This window comes from Alnus glutinosa, chromosome 12, assembly GCF_958979055.1.
Source record: "Alnus glutinosa chromosome 12, dhAlnGlut1.1, whole genome shotgun sequence".
In the NCBI taxonomy this organism is placed as follows: Eukaryota; Viridiplantae; Streptophyta; class Magnoliopsida; order Fagales; family Betulaceae; genus Alnus; species Alnus glutinosa.
In genome coordinates this window covers 19,124,094-19,143,397 of record NC_084897.1, presented here as the reverse complement: position 1 = coordinate 19,143,397, position 19,304 = coordinate 19,124,094, and the positions used below count along the sequence as shown (strand labels likewise).

Below are 19,304 nucleotides of genomic sequence, written 5' to 3'. Positions count from 1 at the left end.
CCTCACATCACCAAAAACCTCCGCATTCCATTTCTTCAAATCTACCTTTAAAGCTTTCAACTTATTAGCCAGCACAAAACTTGGTAGACCTTGAAAATCATAAGACTCCCACCAACGATGCACAAGATCTACAAAACCATCGGATTTGAGCCACATGTTTTCAAATTTGAAATATCCTTTCCCTTCTCTATGCACTCCACAATCCAACATCAAGGGAAAATGGTCCGAAAAAAGCCGAGGCAAACGACTTTGTGACACATCCGGGAAATGTTCTTCCCACTCCGGTGATAACAGAAACCTATCAATTTTAGACCAAACCTGATTATTGGACCAGGTGAACTGCCCTCCTTTGAGAGGAAGATCCACCAAACACTGCCCATGAATGAACTCCGAGAACTCTTCCATAGCAACAGAAAAACCACCAACTCCAGAACGCTCACTTGGAAACCGCACCACATTGAAATCTCCCCCAAAACACCACGGCCTATCCCACCAACTCATCAAACCAGCCATCTCATCCCACAGCACCCTCCTCTCCCCATCATCATTAGGCCCATACACACCCCCAAACGCCCACAAAAAGTTATCATTAACGTTACGCAACGAAACAGCTAAAGTATACCGCCCCACGCATTCATCCACCTTCTCCACAACCCTCCTATCCCACATAATTAGAATCCCACCTGACGCCCCACAAGCCCTCATATAACACCAATCCACATGTTGACAACCCCATAAACTTCGAACCACCTCTCTAGAAATGACTTCCATTTTTGTCTCCATCAAACACACCAAATCAGCCTTCCAATCTCTGATGAGCCCTTTAATACGCAATCTCTTGTCTAGCTCATTTAATCCCCTAACATTCCAAGATAGAATTTTAAGCATCATTAACACAAAACAAGCCCCTTCCCTTTCCTCTCCTACTATACGATTGAACCCCTTTCTTGTCATAGTTTATGGAACAATCCAGCCGCTTAATTTCCCTTTGACCTTTCACTCCTGATACTGAGGAAACCCTTGCCAACGATTGGTCCCGCTTGGCTTCGATTAGTTCGAACAAAGCCAACAGTTTGTCTTCAAATTGATCACATGACACTCCTATTAGTTTGTAGTAACCCTTCACCTTCTCCATCACCCATCTAGGAGACACAATCGAACTGGAATCCTCGTCCATCTCCACTGCCAAAGGCAAAACCGATATCGGGCCCAAATCCTCCACCTCATCGCCTACACCACCCTCCACAAAAGCAGAACAGAGCGCAGATTGAGCAACGACAAGCTCAATTGAACCCTCTTGCTCACAAGGAATACCCCCAGAAAAAGCTCCCTCAGCCTCCAAAACCGGGACCATATCCAGCCCCTTCCAAACCCTCAAAGCAGCAGACTTATGAGGAAATGGGTCAGAAACCAGCGCAGATTTAGAGGGAGAAAGCACCGCAGCAACCAAGGTGTCCGAATGTCTAAACCAGCCCCGACAGCCTGCTCACCGTCTACATGCATTGAAGATTCAAACACAGCAAGGTTGGTCTCCATACTGGGCACTGACTGCGCAAACCCAGTATTCAGTTCTGCTTGAGATGCCAAGCTAGCCATATCACTGGAAGAAGCCGAGCCAACGAAAGGCCCTGGACTCACCGAAGAAAAGGCCATCGACCCATGCGAACCCACTCCAACCTCCTGAGCCGTTGTCCCGAAATCAGGCAGAGGATTTCGCCCAGGTTTGGGGGACTGAAATTCCGAAACAGAAGGAACAGACGAGAATGACGACGGACACACGCCACCGGAAAGCTCAGAAACGGCTGGAACTGTCTCTGACCCACCATAACCCGACGCCGATGAAGGACCCACGTCAGGACGCACTGCAGGACACACCCCACCGGAAAGCTCAGAAACGGCCGGAACTGTCTCTGACCCACCATCACCCGACGCCGACGAAGGACCCACGTCAGGACGCACTGCAACTAACGGGTCATCTCTGGGCTTTTGAGCTACCGGAGCCCAACGCAGCCTCCTCTTCTTATTCTTGTTGCTGTTCTTCCGCCCAAACCGCTTGGACTTACAGCCAGGCCCAAACGAATAAAGCCCCTCACAAACTCTGTTAAGAGCCTGGTCCACGTCCTCCTTCAACTTTTCCAGCTGGCATTTCCACAACAAGAGAGAGGGAAACGTGTGTTCCACCCCTGACAGCTGACGGTCTGCACAAGAGACACCGAAATATCTATCATCCATGCCTCGAGAATCAGAATTTTCATGCAGCCGACTGACATTCGACCCTTCCTTCACGTAATCAGCGCCACAACGGTCACACCGGTCCTTGCCCAATGGTTTCTCTGATTGAAACAGCTTCTTCTCCTTCACCAAAGGATCACGGCGCTTCACCTCTACCGGAGCCACAGGAAGAGGCATCTTCTTCTCCACCTCCAGACCATTAGCACCCCTACGCAGAACATCGGCGAAGGAGGACCCTCCATGATAGACGGGAGAGACGGCTTGGACAGCAGGGGCAGAAACTTTAAAATTTTCAATACCATCTAAGCTTAACTTCTCTGTGGTTGAAGCCAGAGGAGACAAACCCTGCCCATCCGGGATTTTGAGGAAAGCACTAACCTTACCCAACTCAAGAACAATTTTTCTCCACCCCCGTCCCTCAAAACCTTCAGGGAAGTAAATAACCCCTCTCCGGCCACCCACAGCATACACTGCCACTTCAAGAAATCTACCAGCTACATTGCCCCCTCGTCTAACAATAAGCACCTTAGACCCCTCCCTTAAGGACCTAAGGAAATCCTTTTCCCCCGGACACCACAACAGACTCTCCACCGTTGAAACTAGCCAACCAAACATGTGAGCACCAAGCAGAATCATCCCTGAGAAATTCCCCCTCCTTTCTTCCAATCTCACCACAGAGGCTCCTTCTACCACCGTAAACATAAAGGACTTAGCCTCCACGCAACACCGCCTCTCCATCTAAGCTTAACTTCTCTTATCAAAATTTGTCACTAAAAACAACATCATCGACAAGACAATTACCTCAAGAACTTTCTCCATAACATCCATGTCCAAAATATCTACCCTCAAACTTTAGCCACATGTTCTCGAATTTGAAGTATCTTTTACCACTAGGAATGCCTCCACAATCAAGAAGAATGGAGAAATGATTTGAACAAAGTCTAGGAAGCCTCTTCCAGGGCAAATCTGGGAAATGGGAGTCTCAAGACGGGAAAACTAGGAATCTATCGATCGTAGGCCTGGAAGGAGGGTCCCTATTACTAGACCATGTAAAAGAGCCGCCCAAAAGTGGAATATCCATGAGCCCCTACTTAAAGATGAAATTAGAAAACTCCAACATAGGTGAGCACAAGCGGGAATCACCTGTTCTCTCTCTTGGAAAATGAGTTTCATTGAAATCCCCCCGATGCACCAAGTTAAGTCCCACCAACTACGCAAACCAGCCAGTACATCCCACAAAAACCTTCTATCACCATCCGAGCGGCCCACGACAGGGAGGTGGATGTTTTGGCTTCATTTTTCTCTTTGTTGTACTCAACCAGAGTGAATTGTGATGGGGAAGATCAGCTCTGGTGGTCTCCTTCTCACAAAGGAAAATTTGATGTTAGATCTTTCTATAAGGCTCTTGCTTGCAAAGAGGCCATTCATTTTCCCTGGAAAAGTATTTGGCGGACCAAAGTTCCCCTGAAAGTGGCTTTCTTTGCTTGGACGGCAGCGCAAGGGAAGATCCTCACTTTGGACAACCTCAGAAAGAAGCGAGTCATTGTGATTGATAGATGTTGCATGTGCAAAATGAATGGGGAGTCGGTGGATCACCTTCTTCTCCATTGCGAGGTTGCACGCGCTCTTTGGAACGCCATCTTTAGTTGCTTCAATCTGTCTTGGGTTATGCCTCTTCGGGTGGTAGATTTATTCGCTTGCTGGTGGACGGGTGGTCGTTCTCAGAGTGCAGCCGTGTGGAAGATGGTCCCTTGTTGCCTTATGTGGTGCTTGTGGAGGAAACGCAATGATAGGCAGTTTGAGGACAAAGAAAGAACCATTGAGGAACTCATTTCCTTTTTCTTTCATTCTTTGTACTCTTGGTCGGCTGCATTCCTCGCACCTTTATCGTTTAGTTTTAATGATTTCCTTGTATTGTTTTCTTCTTCCTCTTAGATGCCTTTCTTGTATATATATTTTTTTTATAAGTAATTTCAAATTCATCAATAAAGCACAGAGGGGCACAACCCTAATACATGAAAAGTATACAAGAGCGCCCCTAAACGGGAGGAACAGGTAATAAATTTAGAAAGTCTACAAAAGTAAAAACACCTAGTCCTCCCCCTTCTTTTTACACATACAACACCACTCAATAACCACAATATTCCTCTTTCGCAAATTGTCATGGGTCAGTATTTTTCCTAAAGTTGCAGACCATTCAAAGAACGCCACCCTTGTCAAAACCTTAGCACAACATATATTCTTCCACGGAAATGAAAGGCCTTCTTTCCTACTAAGCACTTCATAATAGGACCTTACTTCAAATAAGCCCCTTGTAGAGGGATTCCAAACTAACCTGTCACCCTCTCCTTGTCGAATCGAAGTGGAGTACAACCGCTCGAAGAAGGAAAGCACCATCTCCATCTCCCAGTCCTGGAGTTGCCGCGTAAAGAGAACATTTCAATGAATATTTCCATTATGAACTGCCAAGTTATCCACCACCATTGCAGCTTTGTTCCTCTCAATACTATACAGAACTGGATAACAGTGCTTCAAAGATCTCTCTCCACACCACCAATCATGCCAGAAACTGATATATGACCCATACCCTACCGCAAACCGAACAGAATTGCAAAACTTCTTCCATCCTTTCCTGATATATTTCCAAACCCCCACTCCATAGGAACCCAAGACCTCAATAGAACACCACCCACCCTTTAGGCTCCCAAATTTGGCGTCAATCACCAAACGCCATAAAGCCTCTCTCTCCCTACCATATCTCCACAACCATTTACCCAGAAGTGCTTGATTAAACTGGATGAGATTGTGAACTCCCAACCCACCTGAATGCAACGGAGTACAAATCCTGTTCCATTTCACTAAATGAAATTTGGCCTCATCCCCTATGCCACCCCATAAGAAATCCCTTTGGATTTTTTCAAGACGATTAGCCACCTTTAATGGAATAGGGAACATCAACAAAAGATACGTGGGGAGATTGGACAACGTGCACTTAATAAGGGTCAACCGCCCGCCCTTCGACAAATACATACGCTTCCATCCAGCCAACCTCCTTTCCATTTTCTCAACAACCCATTTCCAAGTAGATACGGACTTGTAAGAGGCACCCAAAGGCAGACCCAAGTAAGTCATAGGCAAAGAACCAACTCGACAACCCAAAAGCTGAGCCAACCCTTCAACATCCTCCACCTCACCAATAGGAACAATTTCTGATTTTCCTAGATTGATCCTTCAGCCCGATGCTGCCTTAAAGCACAAAAAGATACACCTCAGATGTCGAATTTGTTCTTCTTGCGCCCCACAAAAAATCAACGTATCATCAGCAAAAAGTAAATGATTCACTACTATTGCCTCTGACTCTCTAGGTCCCACTGCAAAACCTGTCATCGAACCCTGCTCCAACGCAGCAACCAGCATCCGGCTCAAAGCCTCCATAACCACCTTAAATAATAAAGGTGACAGAGGATCACCTTGTCGCAACCCGTGAGAGCTGGTAAAGAAACCCGACGGAGTTCCATTGATGAGGATGGAGAATCTCACTGTAGAGATACAAAAACGAATCCAAGCCCTCTATTTCTCCCCAAAGCCACATCGTTGTAGTAAGTAAAGCAAGAAATCCCAATTCACATGATCATAAGCCTCTTCCAAATCCAACTTACACAGCAACCCGGATTCCCCCGAACGAATTTGACTATCCACACATTCATTAGCAATAAGCATTGAATCCAAGATTTGTCGACCACCTATGAACGCATTTTGAGTGTTTGAAATAATCTTGCCCAAAACTGATTTAAACCTGTTCGCAAGGACTTTGGAAATAATCTTGTAAATTCCCCCAATTAGATTGATAAGCCGAAAGTCTCTCACATCCAAGACATCAGTCTTCTTTGGAATCAGAGAGACAAAAGTAGCATTGAAGCTCTTTTCAAACTTGCCTCGAGAGTGAAAATCTGCAAAAACAGCCATAATGCCACGTTTTCGAATATCCCAACACTTCTAAAAGAAAGCCATAGTGAAGCCGTCGGGGCCTGGTGCCTTATCTCCATTGAAGTCTCTGATGACATCCCATACCTCCTCCTCAAACTCTCTTTCTAGCCAACTACTCTCATCTGCATCAATTGAAAGAAAAGAAAGGCCCTCGACCCTTGGCCGCCAAGAACAATTCTCAAAATACAAGTTTTTATAAAATTGAACTATATGCTCTTGAATCTCCCCTGGATTCCTGGAGATTTCACCATTTATGCTTAGAGAATCCACTTGATTAAATTTAAGACGCGAGTTGGCCATCCTGTGAAAAAAATTTGTGTTCTTGTCCCCCTCCTTCAACCACAAAGCTCTAGATTTCTGTCTCCATATTATTTCCTCAAAAATAGGAGTTTTCTCCAGCTCTCTTGACATATCTATCTTGCGAACCTTCTCTTCCTCCTCTAGGCCTCGGCCTTCATCAACTGAATCCATCTCACGAATACCCTCCAGTAATTCTTTCTTCTTCTTCCCTACATCACCAAACACTTCAGCATTCCAATTCTTCAAATCTGTCTTCAAGGCCTTCAATTTAAACGCCAAAATGTGACTTGGTAATCCCGAACACTCATAAGACGACCACCACTTTTTGATCTGCTCAACAAAACCCTCATATTTCAGCCACATGTTCTCAAATTTAAAATACCTTTTTCCTCCTCTTGGTGCCCCACAATCCAAAAACAAAGGGAAGTGATCGGAAAGAAGTCTTGGTAGTCTCCTTTGTGTTACTTCAGGAAAGCGTTCCTCCCACTCCACAGAAACTAAGAATCTATCAATTCTAGACCATGTACTTGATTGCGCTTTGCGCTTTTAATGATATTTCTTACTTATCAAAAAAAAAAAAAATCCTTCTATCACCATCGGCATTTGGGCCATAAACACCTACAAACGGCCACTGAGAATTAACCCACACATCAAGTTTTTCCACCACCCTCTTATCCCACATGAGCAAAATACCGCCAGACGCCCCTGGAGTCTAAACAACAACAATCTACATAACTACACCCCCATAAGCTACGCACAACATTGTATGATATACTCTCCAATTTGGTCTCCTAATGGCATATAAGATCTACCTTCCAATCTCTAAGAAGATTTCTAATTCTAAGCCGCTTCTCCCCATCATTTAAACCTATTACGTTCCATGATAAAATTTTAGGCTTCATAAATGAACCAAGGTACCCTTCCCTTTAACTCTGCTATGGCTTGAACAACCACCCGTAGAGTCATAATTGATAGAGCATGATAATCTTTTTAACTCTCTAGCACTTCTAACGGCTGATTTAGAGTTGGAGTTCCACTCCTCCTCATTATTATTATTATTATTATTATTTTTGAATAATAAGAATTTTTATTGAAGAATCCACTCCTCATTATGGCTCACTTCAATGGCTATAAGGAACACCGAAAATTGCCCTTCAAAACCTCTTTACAAGAAAGCCCAGTTTCATGTCAAACAACCTTCATCTGCAAAACCCAACTTGAAGCCAAAAGGAGACACCAGCTTAATGGTTCACACATCAAGGGTTCATCCCTGGGAAGAAGAGCCAATTCCAAACCTGCCACACCAAACTTATCTGCACCACACGCAACAAACCCATCCAAAGAAAAAGAATTTGCTCCACCCTTTCCAGAATGTGCTCCTGTTAATGTCTCCTTAATTGACAGACCAAGTTAACATCCAACCATGATGAATCTTTGATTGATTCACAACCACCCATACCCAAAACAATACCCTCGATAGTAGGCTCTGCTTCAAAAATTAGCTTGTTGTCCTTAGTTGGCTGCACCCTTTCCGGCCTATGCTCTGATTAATATCTTCCTTAATCGACAGACCCAAGTCAATATCCTACTGTGATGAATCTTTGATTGATTCACAACCACCCACACCCAAAACAATACCCTCGACAGTAGGCTCTACTTCAGAAAGCTTATTGTCCTTTGCCAGTGAGCGTTTAGCATAAGCATCCCCGGCAACAGAGGAGTCGACGGACCACACACTCGATGGCCCAAGCATAAAAGAAAGCTTGTGTACTAGACCACTAGTGGAATCTGGGATAGGAGAAAGAGGTTGCGGTAGAGGCTGAATACTCCAACGAGACAAGCTAATCTCCACCAACAATAGTGCAGTCAACATTGTACTACAAAATCCCTTTCCCCTTATCGCAAAACTGACTGGGCTCTTCTCCATAACCCTCCGGCGGGACATCTGAGAGATTGTTCCCCCATCGAAGCTTGGATCAACTCTCGATTTGTTGTTGAAGCCCAAAACCAAACCCAAAATGGGAAACGACCCGGACAGCGTTTTCACCCTCTAGACAGTAGTGGCTTTAGGCTGGATATGGATAATCGACCCATTGGGTTGGTCCCTCAAGAAAGGAATGGGTTTAGGATCAATTGGGCCAAGATCAAACTCAAGATCACTAAAAGGATCAGACCTAGAAAGGTCCACGTCTGTATCTGAGGAAGCATCCGTCCTTCGGGCCGACCCAAGAAAAACTCGACCCATATGCAACCTTTTAATCCAACAATCCAGCTCCTCTCTCATGCACTCCATCTAGAATCCCAGTTCATGACAACAACACGAAGGCCCTTGCTCACCTTTTGCCACACGACCATCCAGCCAGCCGTCAGCAATGCCAAAATTTGCACGAACCTCACTTGTACCCCCTTACAACTGGGCGTACAAGCCAAAGGAGTTGTCTCATCCTTTTGGGTTCTTGGCATCTAGTGCAACCAATCAGCACCGCCTTATACGGCGCATGCACCGCCCTCTGCTCTGGCTTCCTGTATTCCGGAAAATGAGCCTCCCTTTTGGTTAAAGCAAACCCACAAAGAGGTCTCCTCGGAAGAGAGACGCCTTGGACATCGCTAACCAAAGGCTTAGAAGACCCACCCGTACATCCAACATGATTATCACCATCTGAAATACTGAGAGATGTTGCGACAATACGCAATTCAGACATCCAGCCAAGCCAAGCTTTCTTCTCTCCCCCCTCTAGACTGACAATGGAATCGTGCCACCCTTCTCCAGCATATTCGCTAATGACCAAAAAAGGCCACTTCTATTTGCATTTTGCTGAACAAAGAAAACTTTCCTGCTATGTTTTTCTTCGAAAATTCCTTGGCCACCTCTGTGTTAAGCACCTCCTCCATAACAGCCAACAACCAGATAATCGAAGCTTCACCCAAGGAAATAGAACGCATATAATGGGCGTGTTTTTTGCTTTTTTTAGTTAAGTGTTTCCTTTTGTATACTCTCTGTGTACTTAGAGGCGCCTTACGCTTTTAATAAAAACTGTTGATTATTTATAAGAAAAGAAAAATTAAAAAAGAAAAAAGAAAAAAAAGTAATAGCTCTCGCGAAATTTAATTAGAAATTTTATATCTCATCATTCATTACTATATAACTTTTCTGAGCTTGGCACACAGATGGAAAACTCTCATTTATTAATATGATTCTATTAGCCAAAAAATTCAGAACTTTTTGAACAACAATATTTCTCTTTGAATAACCACCGCTGATTAGTTTTATAGCTTTTTCTTACTTATAAACATAAAAAATAAAAAATTATAAATATATATATATATATATATATATATATATATATATATAGGATTTGCATCTAGAACTACCCTGTCCTCACCTCACCCTTTACCACTTGAGCCCACAGTCCTGGTGGATCATCTGGTAAAAAAATACCATAATTTCAACATGAACCAGATGTCTCATCACCAAAACTAATTAGTAGTTCTAAATCTGTTTGAGAATAATGTAGCTAAAATAAATACGGTAATTTGACAAGAAGATGATTCATCAGATGAAACAAATTGAAGACCATTATTGCTTCAGTTTCATTTTAAATGTAGATCATTGAGAAAAAAACATAGCTTAACAAATCTTTTTATATTGCCACAACAAATGGGTGGTGTCAATGATAGCTAAGTGGTTACCTTTAGCTTTGCTGCTGAACATCCCTGCAACAGCTGCCAGGCTCTCTTCACTTGTCTCTAGAAACTAGAGCATTAAAAGAGTTATGTTTGCCAACGTAAATTAAAATATGCTTAATGCCATACCATCTAAATGAGAAATTCTCAATGCTACTAACTGAAAATATCTGTGAATAACACAACAGCACCAAGAGCATACACTAAAGTGAGGGATACAAATCAGGCTGGACTGCTAAGCAGTGCTACAGTGGCAAAACCCTGATCTGTTTAAATACCAAAAAGATTTGGCATGGCAATCCCTAGAAAGTGACAAGTTTCCCAGATAGAAAAAGGAGAATACCCACAAACTGAGCAAAACGAGAGAGAACTTATATAGTACTATGGGTGATACTTTGGGCATCATAACATGGGGAGGAAGCTCAAGGACAACCCTTTTTTTTTTTATGAATAATTCAGATTTTATTGAGAAAAAAAGGGTTAAACCCACGTACACGAAGAGTATACAATATGGACTCTACCCTATAAGCTGCTACAATGTAAAAAACCAATCAAATCAACCAGATTTGTACAGACAAAGTTAGGAACATTAACAAGAACCCAACCCAAGAGAGATCTCAAAAAAGAAGATTTTAGAAAGAGCACATTAGTCTCACTATTCTCAAAAATACGACGATTCATTTGTCTCCAAATGCTTCACATTAAGAGGGCAGGAATAACTTTCCAGATGGCCTCTTTGGGATGTCCCCTCCCTTGAACTTTCCAGCAATGAAGAAGTTCTTGGATGTTGTTAGGCATAACCCACGAAACTCCAAAAAGATTAAGGATCAATTGCCAAAGAGCCGAAGTATACTCGCAATGGATGAGAAGGTGATTAGTCGTCTCCTCATTCTTTTTACACAAGCAACACCAATTAGCTAAAAAGAAGCCCCTCTTTCTAAGAGTATCCACCGTGACAACCCATGATTAATTCACAATGAGGTTTGGCAATGTAGAAAGGATGTAAGGTACTATTCTATATCATATACTAGGAAAGTACAAAATTGCATTTCAATCACAGCGCAAATTTGTTATACAAAGTCTTCAAAGCAAGAAAAAAAAAAGGAAAGAAGCCGTTGAAGACAATGCCGGTTAGAATAGAGATCGCACTTGCAGGGCATAAAACATAGCCCATAATCAAGACACTCCATCTAACAAAAGTCAAGACATACTAGAAAAACTTTGATGAATTTCTTTTTTTAACTGTTAAGTTACGCACCCAATCAGTTCAATGAGTAATCTTCAAACTTAAATGGATCTTCAAGACACAAAGACACGTGTACCAATCATGTACAAACTAAACAATTTGGCTAGGACCTTGCAGATACGAGAGTCAAGAATGCTCTAATATCTTACCTGTACACTTGAAACAACCCTCGCAAGAGCTTTAACAATGCCCTCCACAACGTTTGTATTCTTGGGATGCCTACAAGGCAGATGAAAGCAGTGGATAACACATAACAATGGTTTTACAGAACTTGACTTCTTTTGAGGAAAAATGACCAACTATAACACTCATATGATATGGTTAGAAGTTGGACCTTTACAGGAATAGTCTACACTTGGATAAAAGCCAAAAGTACTCGCCAAATCAGCAATATTATCAAACTCTTATCATATTGAGATATTACTAAAATATAGCATTTCATTGCTAAATCTGCTCAATATATTCTTGTTTTTCTTCTTGTTTTCAAATAAGATGCACAGAAAAAACTTTAAAGAGTCAAATGCACATACAAGTCAACCTGAATGAACAAAGTCTCGATCAGTATTGGTTCAGCTAACTGAATCCTGCCTCCCATTCAGCTCTATCTAAAGTCTTTACCATGAAGTACTAGTCCTAAAAATATAATCTGTTTGTGCTATTCATCTTCTTAACTGCAATATTTTGGTCACATGATGTTAGGCATCATAACATTATGGTTTGTATGTACCTTATGGAATGCTATCTTTAGTCGCTTTGGGATATCATGGGCTATGCCTAATCAGGTGGTTGATTTGTTGGCTTGCTGGTGGATGGGTGGTTGCTCTTGGAGTGCTGTTGTTTGAAAAATGATGCTTTCTTGCCTTATGCATGGCCTATGGAGGGAACGAAGTGACAGAAATTTCGAGAACTAAGAAAGGACCTTAGAGGAGCTCAAGTCATTTTTTCTTTTATGCTCTTTTTAGTTGGACAATTGCACTTTTAGCTCCCTTAGTGATTAGTTCTAATGATTTTCTTGTACTTTTGTCTTTTTCTATTTAGGTGTTCTCTTGTATACTTCCTATGTATTAGGGTTATACCCCTCTGCACTTTCTGAAATGCATTACATTAGTAATAAAAGAAAAATAAATAAATAAATTATGGTTTGCCAGTTTCAATAAACATAATCTACAATCCTATTAATGCCAATGTTCTTTATGGAAAATAATCATGTTCATAGCATGCATAGATATCGAAAAGCTACCCCACTGGCAAGTGTCTTGCCTTCTACCTACAGCTTGTCAACAATTTATTTGGGATGGATTCACATGGAATCAAATAACGGCCCCGTTTGAAAACCACTTTCCCCACCCCTCCCCTTCCCTTCACTTCTCCCAAAAAACATCAACTTCAAAACATTCTTAACTTTTTTCACTTTTTATATCACATCAACACTTTCTTATTACTTTTTAAATAAAAAACTCACTACAATACAAATTTTTTTTCACTTTTCCATATAAATTATATCAACTTTATATCACATCAATTTTAATTTTCAATCATTCAAAAAAAAAAACCCAAGGGGAGGGGAGGGCAAGGGGGTTTTCAAACGGGGCCAACATCTTTTATGACACAGTTTAGAAAGAAATCACACCAGAATTGGTGACATGCAACAAAATTTTGCTTCTACTTCATATCACATGCGCGTGCGCATACACATGCGGGTACTAATTCCTTTTTTTTTCTGTCCTTTTTTTAAAATGCTTGCATCATATCATGCCAGACCTGAGTGGAACTCACAAAAAGAAATTCAAGTATTTGCATTTCTCCCTGCCTATGGTAAGTATTCAGAGGATACAGTACGTACCCCATCTTTCTATCAACACTAGGGACTCACACGAAATCCATTATTAACTGGCAGATATCTTGGCTATGATTAAAATGCATGGACAATGAGAACAGGAAGAGTATAGTGACTATTACAGAGCTTCTCTAGATAGACACTTGTTTCCAAGGCCTTCTATTTAAACCCTCTTAATGTTACAACCAGGCAATCAGAATTCGAGTCTCTTCCACAAGGCTTCCCTAGACTGGAGGCACTTGCAGAAGTAGTCCCTGTCATGTCTTCTTCCGAATTGAACCAAAGGAGAAACATGAACGATATTTTGAAGATGATCGGCATTTTAAATTATTTTTAGGGAAGCTGGAATGACAAGCAGGAACAGGCAGGTCAGGGTTGGTTATCTCTAATGATTACAGAAATCATGTTGCTGCTTGTGCTTCGTCTTTCAGGCTGTTTCTCCCTTATCTTCAAGACTTAGGTTTTCTTACCTTTTATACTTAATCCCTTGGCTTCTTGAAATTATACATGGGTCAGTTGTTTTTTGAGTCTTCCCTACTTTCAAGAAACTATGGTTTTGGTAATTTTGACTAGTACTAGTTGTATAAAAAAACTCATAGTGCCAATGAGGAGGCCCATTGCTAGCTAGACTCGAAATGTTTTCTTAGGTAGACTTTCAATGGGCCAATGATCACTGCTTCTTTTCTGCTATTTCTTCTTATGTAATAAAAGCTAGATGAGAAAAGGGGGCAGGGGGTTAATGAGATGTTTGAGCTTACATATCAAAGTTCTGGAAGAGAACCCGCAATGTCCGTGCCTCCACACAAAACCCCTATCAAATTCCAAAAATTCTGATCATGAAAAGAAAATCCCGGGATACTTATAAGCCACTCAATATTTCAACCATAAAAATGAACATGAATATGCTGAACCATTGAAGTTACCCGCAAGATCTCAAGAACAAGAATTCGATGCCATAATGGCAAATCGAGAAAGATAACCTTCACTAACATACTAAGGAAAACCTGCAGGAAAAAAAAAATTATATATATATATAAAATAAAATAAAATAAAAACACATTTAGTTGATGGCTGTAGATTGAAGTAGACAGAAGCAATTCATTCAAATAAACAGATAAATAAAAGACAATTACAAATTAATGACTTGAACAGAATGTCCTAATTTTGAAAAAGTAATCTGCCACTCAATACTTTTTCAGCAAAATAAAAAAAGGTAATTGTTTCAATTCTCTTCAGCAACAAAACTATAAGGTTCAGAATCCAATTCAAAATTCTACAATAAATTTCAACTTTAGCCTAATACTTTGAATAACATTCCCAAAGCACCTTCACGTTGGAGCAGGCTACTCCTTTTTCTTCTGCTTGATAAGGCCATAATCTAATCCAAGTTATTAATTCAACTTGTTATAAAGAAAACGAAAAAGAAGGGATAAATTATAAATACTGAGCAACTGGTAGGTTAAAGTGCCACAGAAAGTGGCTATCTTCGGTTGGCTAGCAGCTTTGGTGATAGTCAAATAGTGGGTATCTTAGAGAGCAGAAGAAGATAATTTAGATTGGTGTTGCAAGTGTAAAGTCAGAGGTGAGACAGTGGATTATTTTTCACTGCATCATTCTGTCACCAAGGAACATTGGTCGCTTTTCTTTTCTCTATTTGGTTTATGTGGGTTATGCCAAAAACAGTCATGGAAATACTAACATGTTGAAAATGGCACTTCAGTAGGAATCAAGGTAGCTTAATTTGCAATGCCACTTCCCTTATGTCTCAAGCATTGCATCTCAATAGAATGAAATAATTGAACCTTTGAAGGTTTCGAGCTTTCAGTGGAGGATATGAAGATGCTGTTCTTGAGATCCCTTTATGATTGGATGTTGGCAATTTTTTTTTTTTTTTAACCTTTTGGGAGCTGCTAATTTTTTTTTTTTTTTTATAAGTAAAAATTCATTAAAAAGCGCAAAGGGGCGCAACCCTAGTACACAGGAAGTATACAAAAAGAGCCCCTAATTAGAGGAAATGAACGAACAAGAAAGTAAAAAATCAGCAAACGACATACTCCCCGGGCTATGCACCGACACACAAAGATATAACATATGAAGCACATTTCTACAAAGAGCCCCCACCGGAACCTCCACATCCTCAAAAAGCCTAGAATTTCTCTCACGCCACAGGCCCCACAAAACACATAAAGGAACCTGCTTCCAAATCCGGTTAACAGTACCACGACCCAGCAAAGTACCCCACCCACTCAATAAATCCAAGACACTACTAGGCATAACCCACTGCTAATTTATTAAACTTTAGGATGTAGTTATTTCTTCTTTTGCATTTCTACTGTACTTCGTGGGCTATGTCTTTTGCACTTTCTTGAAGAAAATTCTTAGGCAGAACTTAGTTGGGGAACATATTTTTATAATTGTTCAAATGCACTGCTGTAAGCTCTCTTTTTGTCATAAGAAGCACTGTGAAGAGCAATTTTGTGCGGTAGATAAATTTATATTACGAGAAGGGGCACAATATGTAGATTTAGTAATAGAAGATCCGTCAAACACATTTCTAGAGCCTAGACAAACTAGACAATAAGAAAAGTACAAAATGTAGTTCAGAAGTTTGATGCAGTAGATTAAGTGTTATCACTTGATTATAAACACTAACCAGATTCTCTTCAAGGAAAATAATTATTTTAAAGCATAGAAAGTAAAAAATGCAAGCAATCAAGGACAACCAATGTAAAAATAATAGAATTGAAGAAACAAGCATTGGCTTTTCTAATAACTTCATCAGTATGTCACAGCATGGGTAGAAGATCATTTACATATAGAACACACCTCACATTCAGTTATAAGGGATGAACTGTAAAGCCGGATAATATGAGCAACTGACCGCAAAACCAACCGTCGAAAATAAGGCTCTCCTGTTTCTCCTTCAAACTTGGAAAGAGAATGCCAACAGTAAAATTATTCTCGAGATGCCCAAAAAAAAAAAAAAAAAAAAAACCCAATGGATCAAAAGACTAATTACACTACATGTTTCAGAAAATTAGCTACCTCAGAATTGGTACGAATTGAAGTTATTAGAAGTGAACATATCTGGTGCTGCAAAACCTGTTGAATTCCCAAACAATCTTTTCAACTTTTAAAGTTTAACTAGCATGCTTAAACAAAACAACAGAAAACAATATTTTTATTTTAGATATTTTTACATTTACCTGCTCATAGGGAACCAAGGTTCTGAAAACAGCCACATAATTGGATAAAATGAATCTGCAGAACAAGCATCAAGAACAAGTAAATAAAGCCACCAGGACACCATATTTGGGTTGGGTAGTAGATGACAAAGGCAGATCTGGAAGGTTCAATTGATGAATAAGGGGTCTAAACATCGGCACGGCATGCAGTAGTTCAGTAATTGGGCATAATGAAAGACAAGCAATTCTGCCAGGTCAACTGCTGAAGAAATTATAAAATAATTTTTTTTGATAATTAAAAAAGCGTAAAGCGCCCATAAGTACATAAGAAGTATACACAAGAACAACCAAAGCAGCCCACAAAAAGAAAGAAACCCAACAAACCCTCAAATACCAAAACAAACTATAAAATAATGGCACAAGTATGTGAGTTCCTGAGTTTTCGGGAAATGATAAAATACATGGAGTTGGCTTAAGGGAACAACCTAGGACTCTGATGTGACCCTAAAGTTAACATCAACATTCCTGATAATCTACTGCTAGATAACATAATGGACCATGTCGAAGCATAATGTCCCTCTATAAAGGAGATGCTGAGTCATGGCTTTATTTGTTCACAATAAGTAAAGTTAGGATCCATTTTCCAGCGTTCACTAAATGACACCATACTATAAACTTTAATTCTTTTTCCCAATAGATATAAATTTTCTTGTCACTGTATAAAAGCTGGGCAAAATATTGCACCTGCTTGAGGGGGAGCAGGTCGTTGATTAATACTCCCTCCATCCCATAATGAATCTCCTATTTGACAAAAGACTAAGATTGAACAAATATAAGATTTTTTTTTTTTTTTTATAAGTAATTTCATATCATTAAATAAAGCGCAGAGGGGCGCAACCCTAATATACATGGAGTATACAAAGAGAACCTCTAATAGGAAGAAAGAGAAGAAGGTGCAGCTTTCTTCCGATGGGTATCCTTTCGAGGGTGGGTGCTGAGGTATCTTCAGTTGGGAAGCAGGTGCAGCTTTCTTCCGATGGGTATCCTTTCAGGGTCAGCTCCGAGAAGGGTGGGGTGGTTTCGTCTTCGCAAAGGTGGTGCGTGGGACGGTTGATTCCTCTGGTAAGTTTTCGGCTACGGCGAGCCGATGGCGGAGATGCACGAGATGGATTTGCTGCCGTTGTCACTGTTTAGAGATGAAGAGCATTTGAGAGTAGCGGTGAAATGCTTTGATCTGGAGAAGAAGACACTGGGGTTGAAGGAGAAGTTTTCGACAAACCGGAATCATGGAGGCAGCATGAGAAGGAAGTTGAAGCTAGAAAATTCTAGATTGTGGAAGAATCTTCTCGGGCACCACAGGTCAGAATTGGACCGGGTCACCTCAACTATGGCCCAGTTCATTGGGCTGGGACTGAAGCCCAAATGTTCCTTAGGTGTCAAGTGTGCCCGGGTTGGGTTTAAACCCATTTTGAAGAAGGTTAGAGAGTCGGTTTCGGCGGAGCATGTTCTCTCTTCAATAGTTGTGGAGTTCGATTTGAATCCGGATCCGGATTCGGGTATGGGTTCATTTTCAGGTACTTGTCCAGATGCGGTTTTGGATTTCGGCTTCCGGTTACTTCTGTGGCATCCTCTAGGTTGGGTTCTAATGGTTCTGCGTTGGGTTTTGCTGGATCTGCCTTGGGTGGTCATGTTTGCAAGAGATGGGCTCGCCGAGAGGGTTCCTCCAATCTCTTCTCTGGAAGAACCCACATCTAAGCCTCTGATTCAGTACAAACGCAAAGGGAGGAAGCCAAAGTCAGCGGTGGGTCTAGGAGAACAAAAAGATATGGGCTTCTCAGGCGAGGGTTTACCAAGTCAAGCTCGTCCTCTTCCTCTAGCAGATCGTGGTGTCTCAGGCGGGGGTTGTTCTAGTTGAGCTCATCCTCTCTCTGCGGGTGGTCCCCAGTTTATCTATCCATTGGAGTGGTCTATGTTTTGTTCTTCGATGGGGTTCGGGGATAAGGGGAAAGAGACAGAAACTGTGACCTTCCTCTCTGCACTTGATGTGGAGCATAGGCGGTTGGATAAGATTGAGGATTGTAAGCTTTAGGGGCTTAGGGGTTGGGTTTTTTTTGGGTTGTGCTTGGGTCGGGTCGGTGTTGAGGCTGTTTCTTCTTGTATACTCTGTGTATATTATGAGCGCCTTACGCTGTTTTTTTAATAAAATTTGCGCTTATCAAAAAAAAAAGAGAGAATAACATAAATTCAAAAAATATGCAGAGTAGAAACAATCAAGCTATGATGAGCCACTATCCATAGTTGTAACATGTTAAGTATAAGCCTCCTCAATTCTATCACCAATATCTCTACGTCTTCAAAGCGCTTAGCATTGAGCATTCCTCTTACGCCAAAGACACCACATTAAATACAATGGAGCCAACTTCCAAACTTCCTTAACAGTACCACACCCAACTGAACCGCCCCAGCTCTACAACAAATCGATGACTCGTCTCAGCATAACCCACTCTACTCCAAACAGAGTAAGAATATAGTTCCATAGATCTCTGGCGACTTCACAATGAAGCATTAGATAATCAATGGACTCCCTACTCTTCTTACATATACAACACCACTCAATCACCACAACATTCCTCTTTCACAAATTATCGTGTGGGTTGTCTACACAAAAAAAGCCACCCTCAAAGGAGCCTTTACTCGCCAAAAACTCTTCGATGGAAATGACGGACCATCTTGGCTAGTCAACACTTCATAGAACGACTTTACTTCAAACTTACCCCTCTTAGAAGAGCTCTAGCCTAATCTATCCTCCTCTCCAAATCGTAAATGGAAAGAA

The 19,304-nt window shown here is 41.2% G+C and overlaps 1 protein-coding gene across 3 annotated transcripts in view; it reads right to left on the bottom strand.

The window, feature by feature from the left end:
* The window catches only part of LOC133851003 (uncharacterized), a 69,162-nt gene that overhangs the window by 32,294 nt on the left and 17,564 nt on the right, over nt 1-19,304 (bottom strand). For all 3 annotated transcript variants that reach the window (XM_062287288.1, XM_062287289.1, XM_062287290.1), the window contains 7 exons: nt 16,493-16,547; nt 16,332-16,388; nt 16,113-16,214; nt 14,210-14,290; nt 14,045-14,097; nt 11,599-11,668; nt 10,210-10,273 (listed from right to left, as the gene is read on the bottom strand). In XM_062287288.1, the coding sequence (XP_062143272.1) occupies nt 10,210-10,273; nt 11,599-11,668; nt 14,045-14,097; nt 14,210-14,290; nt 16,113-16,214; nt 16,332-16,388; nt 16,493-16,547 (482 nt within the window). The remainder of the gene's footprint in view (nt 1-10,209; nt 10,274-11,598; nt 11,669-14,044; nt 14,098-14,209; nt 14,291-16,112; nt 16,215-16,331; nt 16,389-16,492; nt 16,548-19,304) is intronic.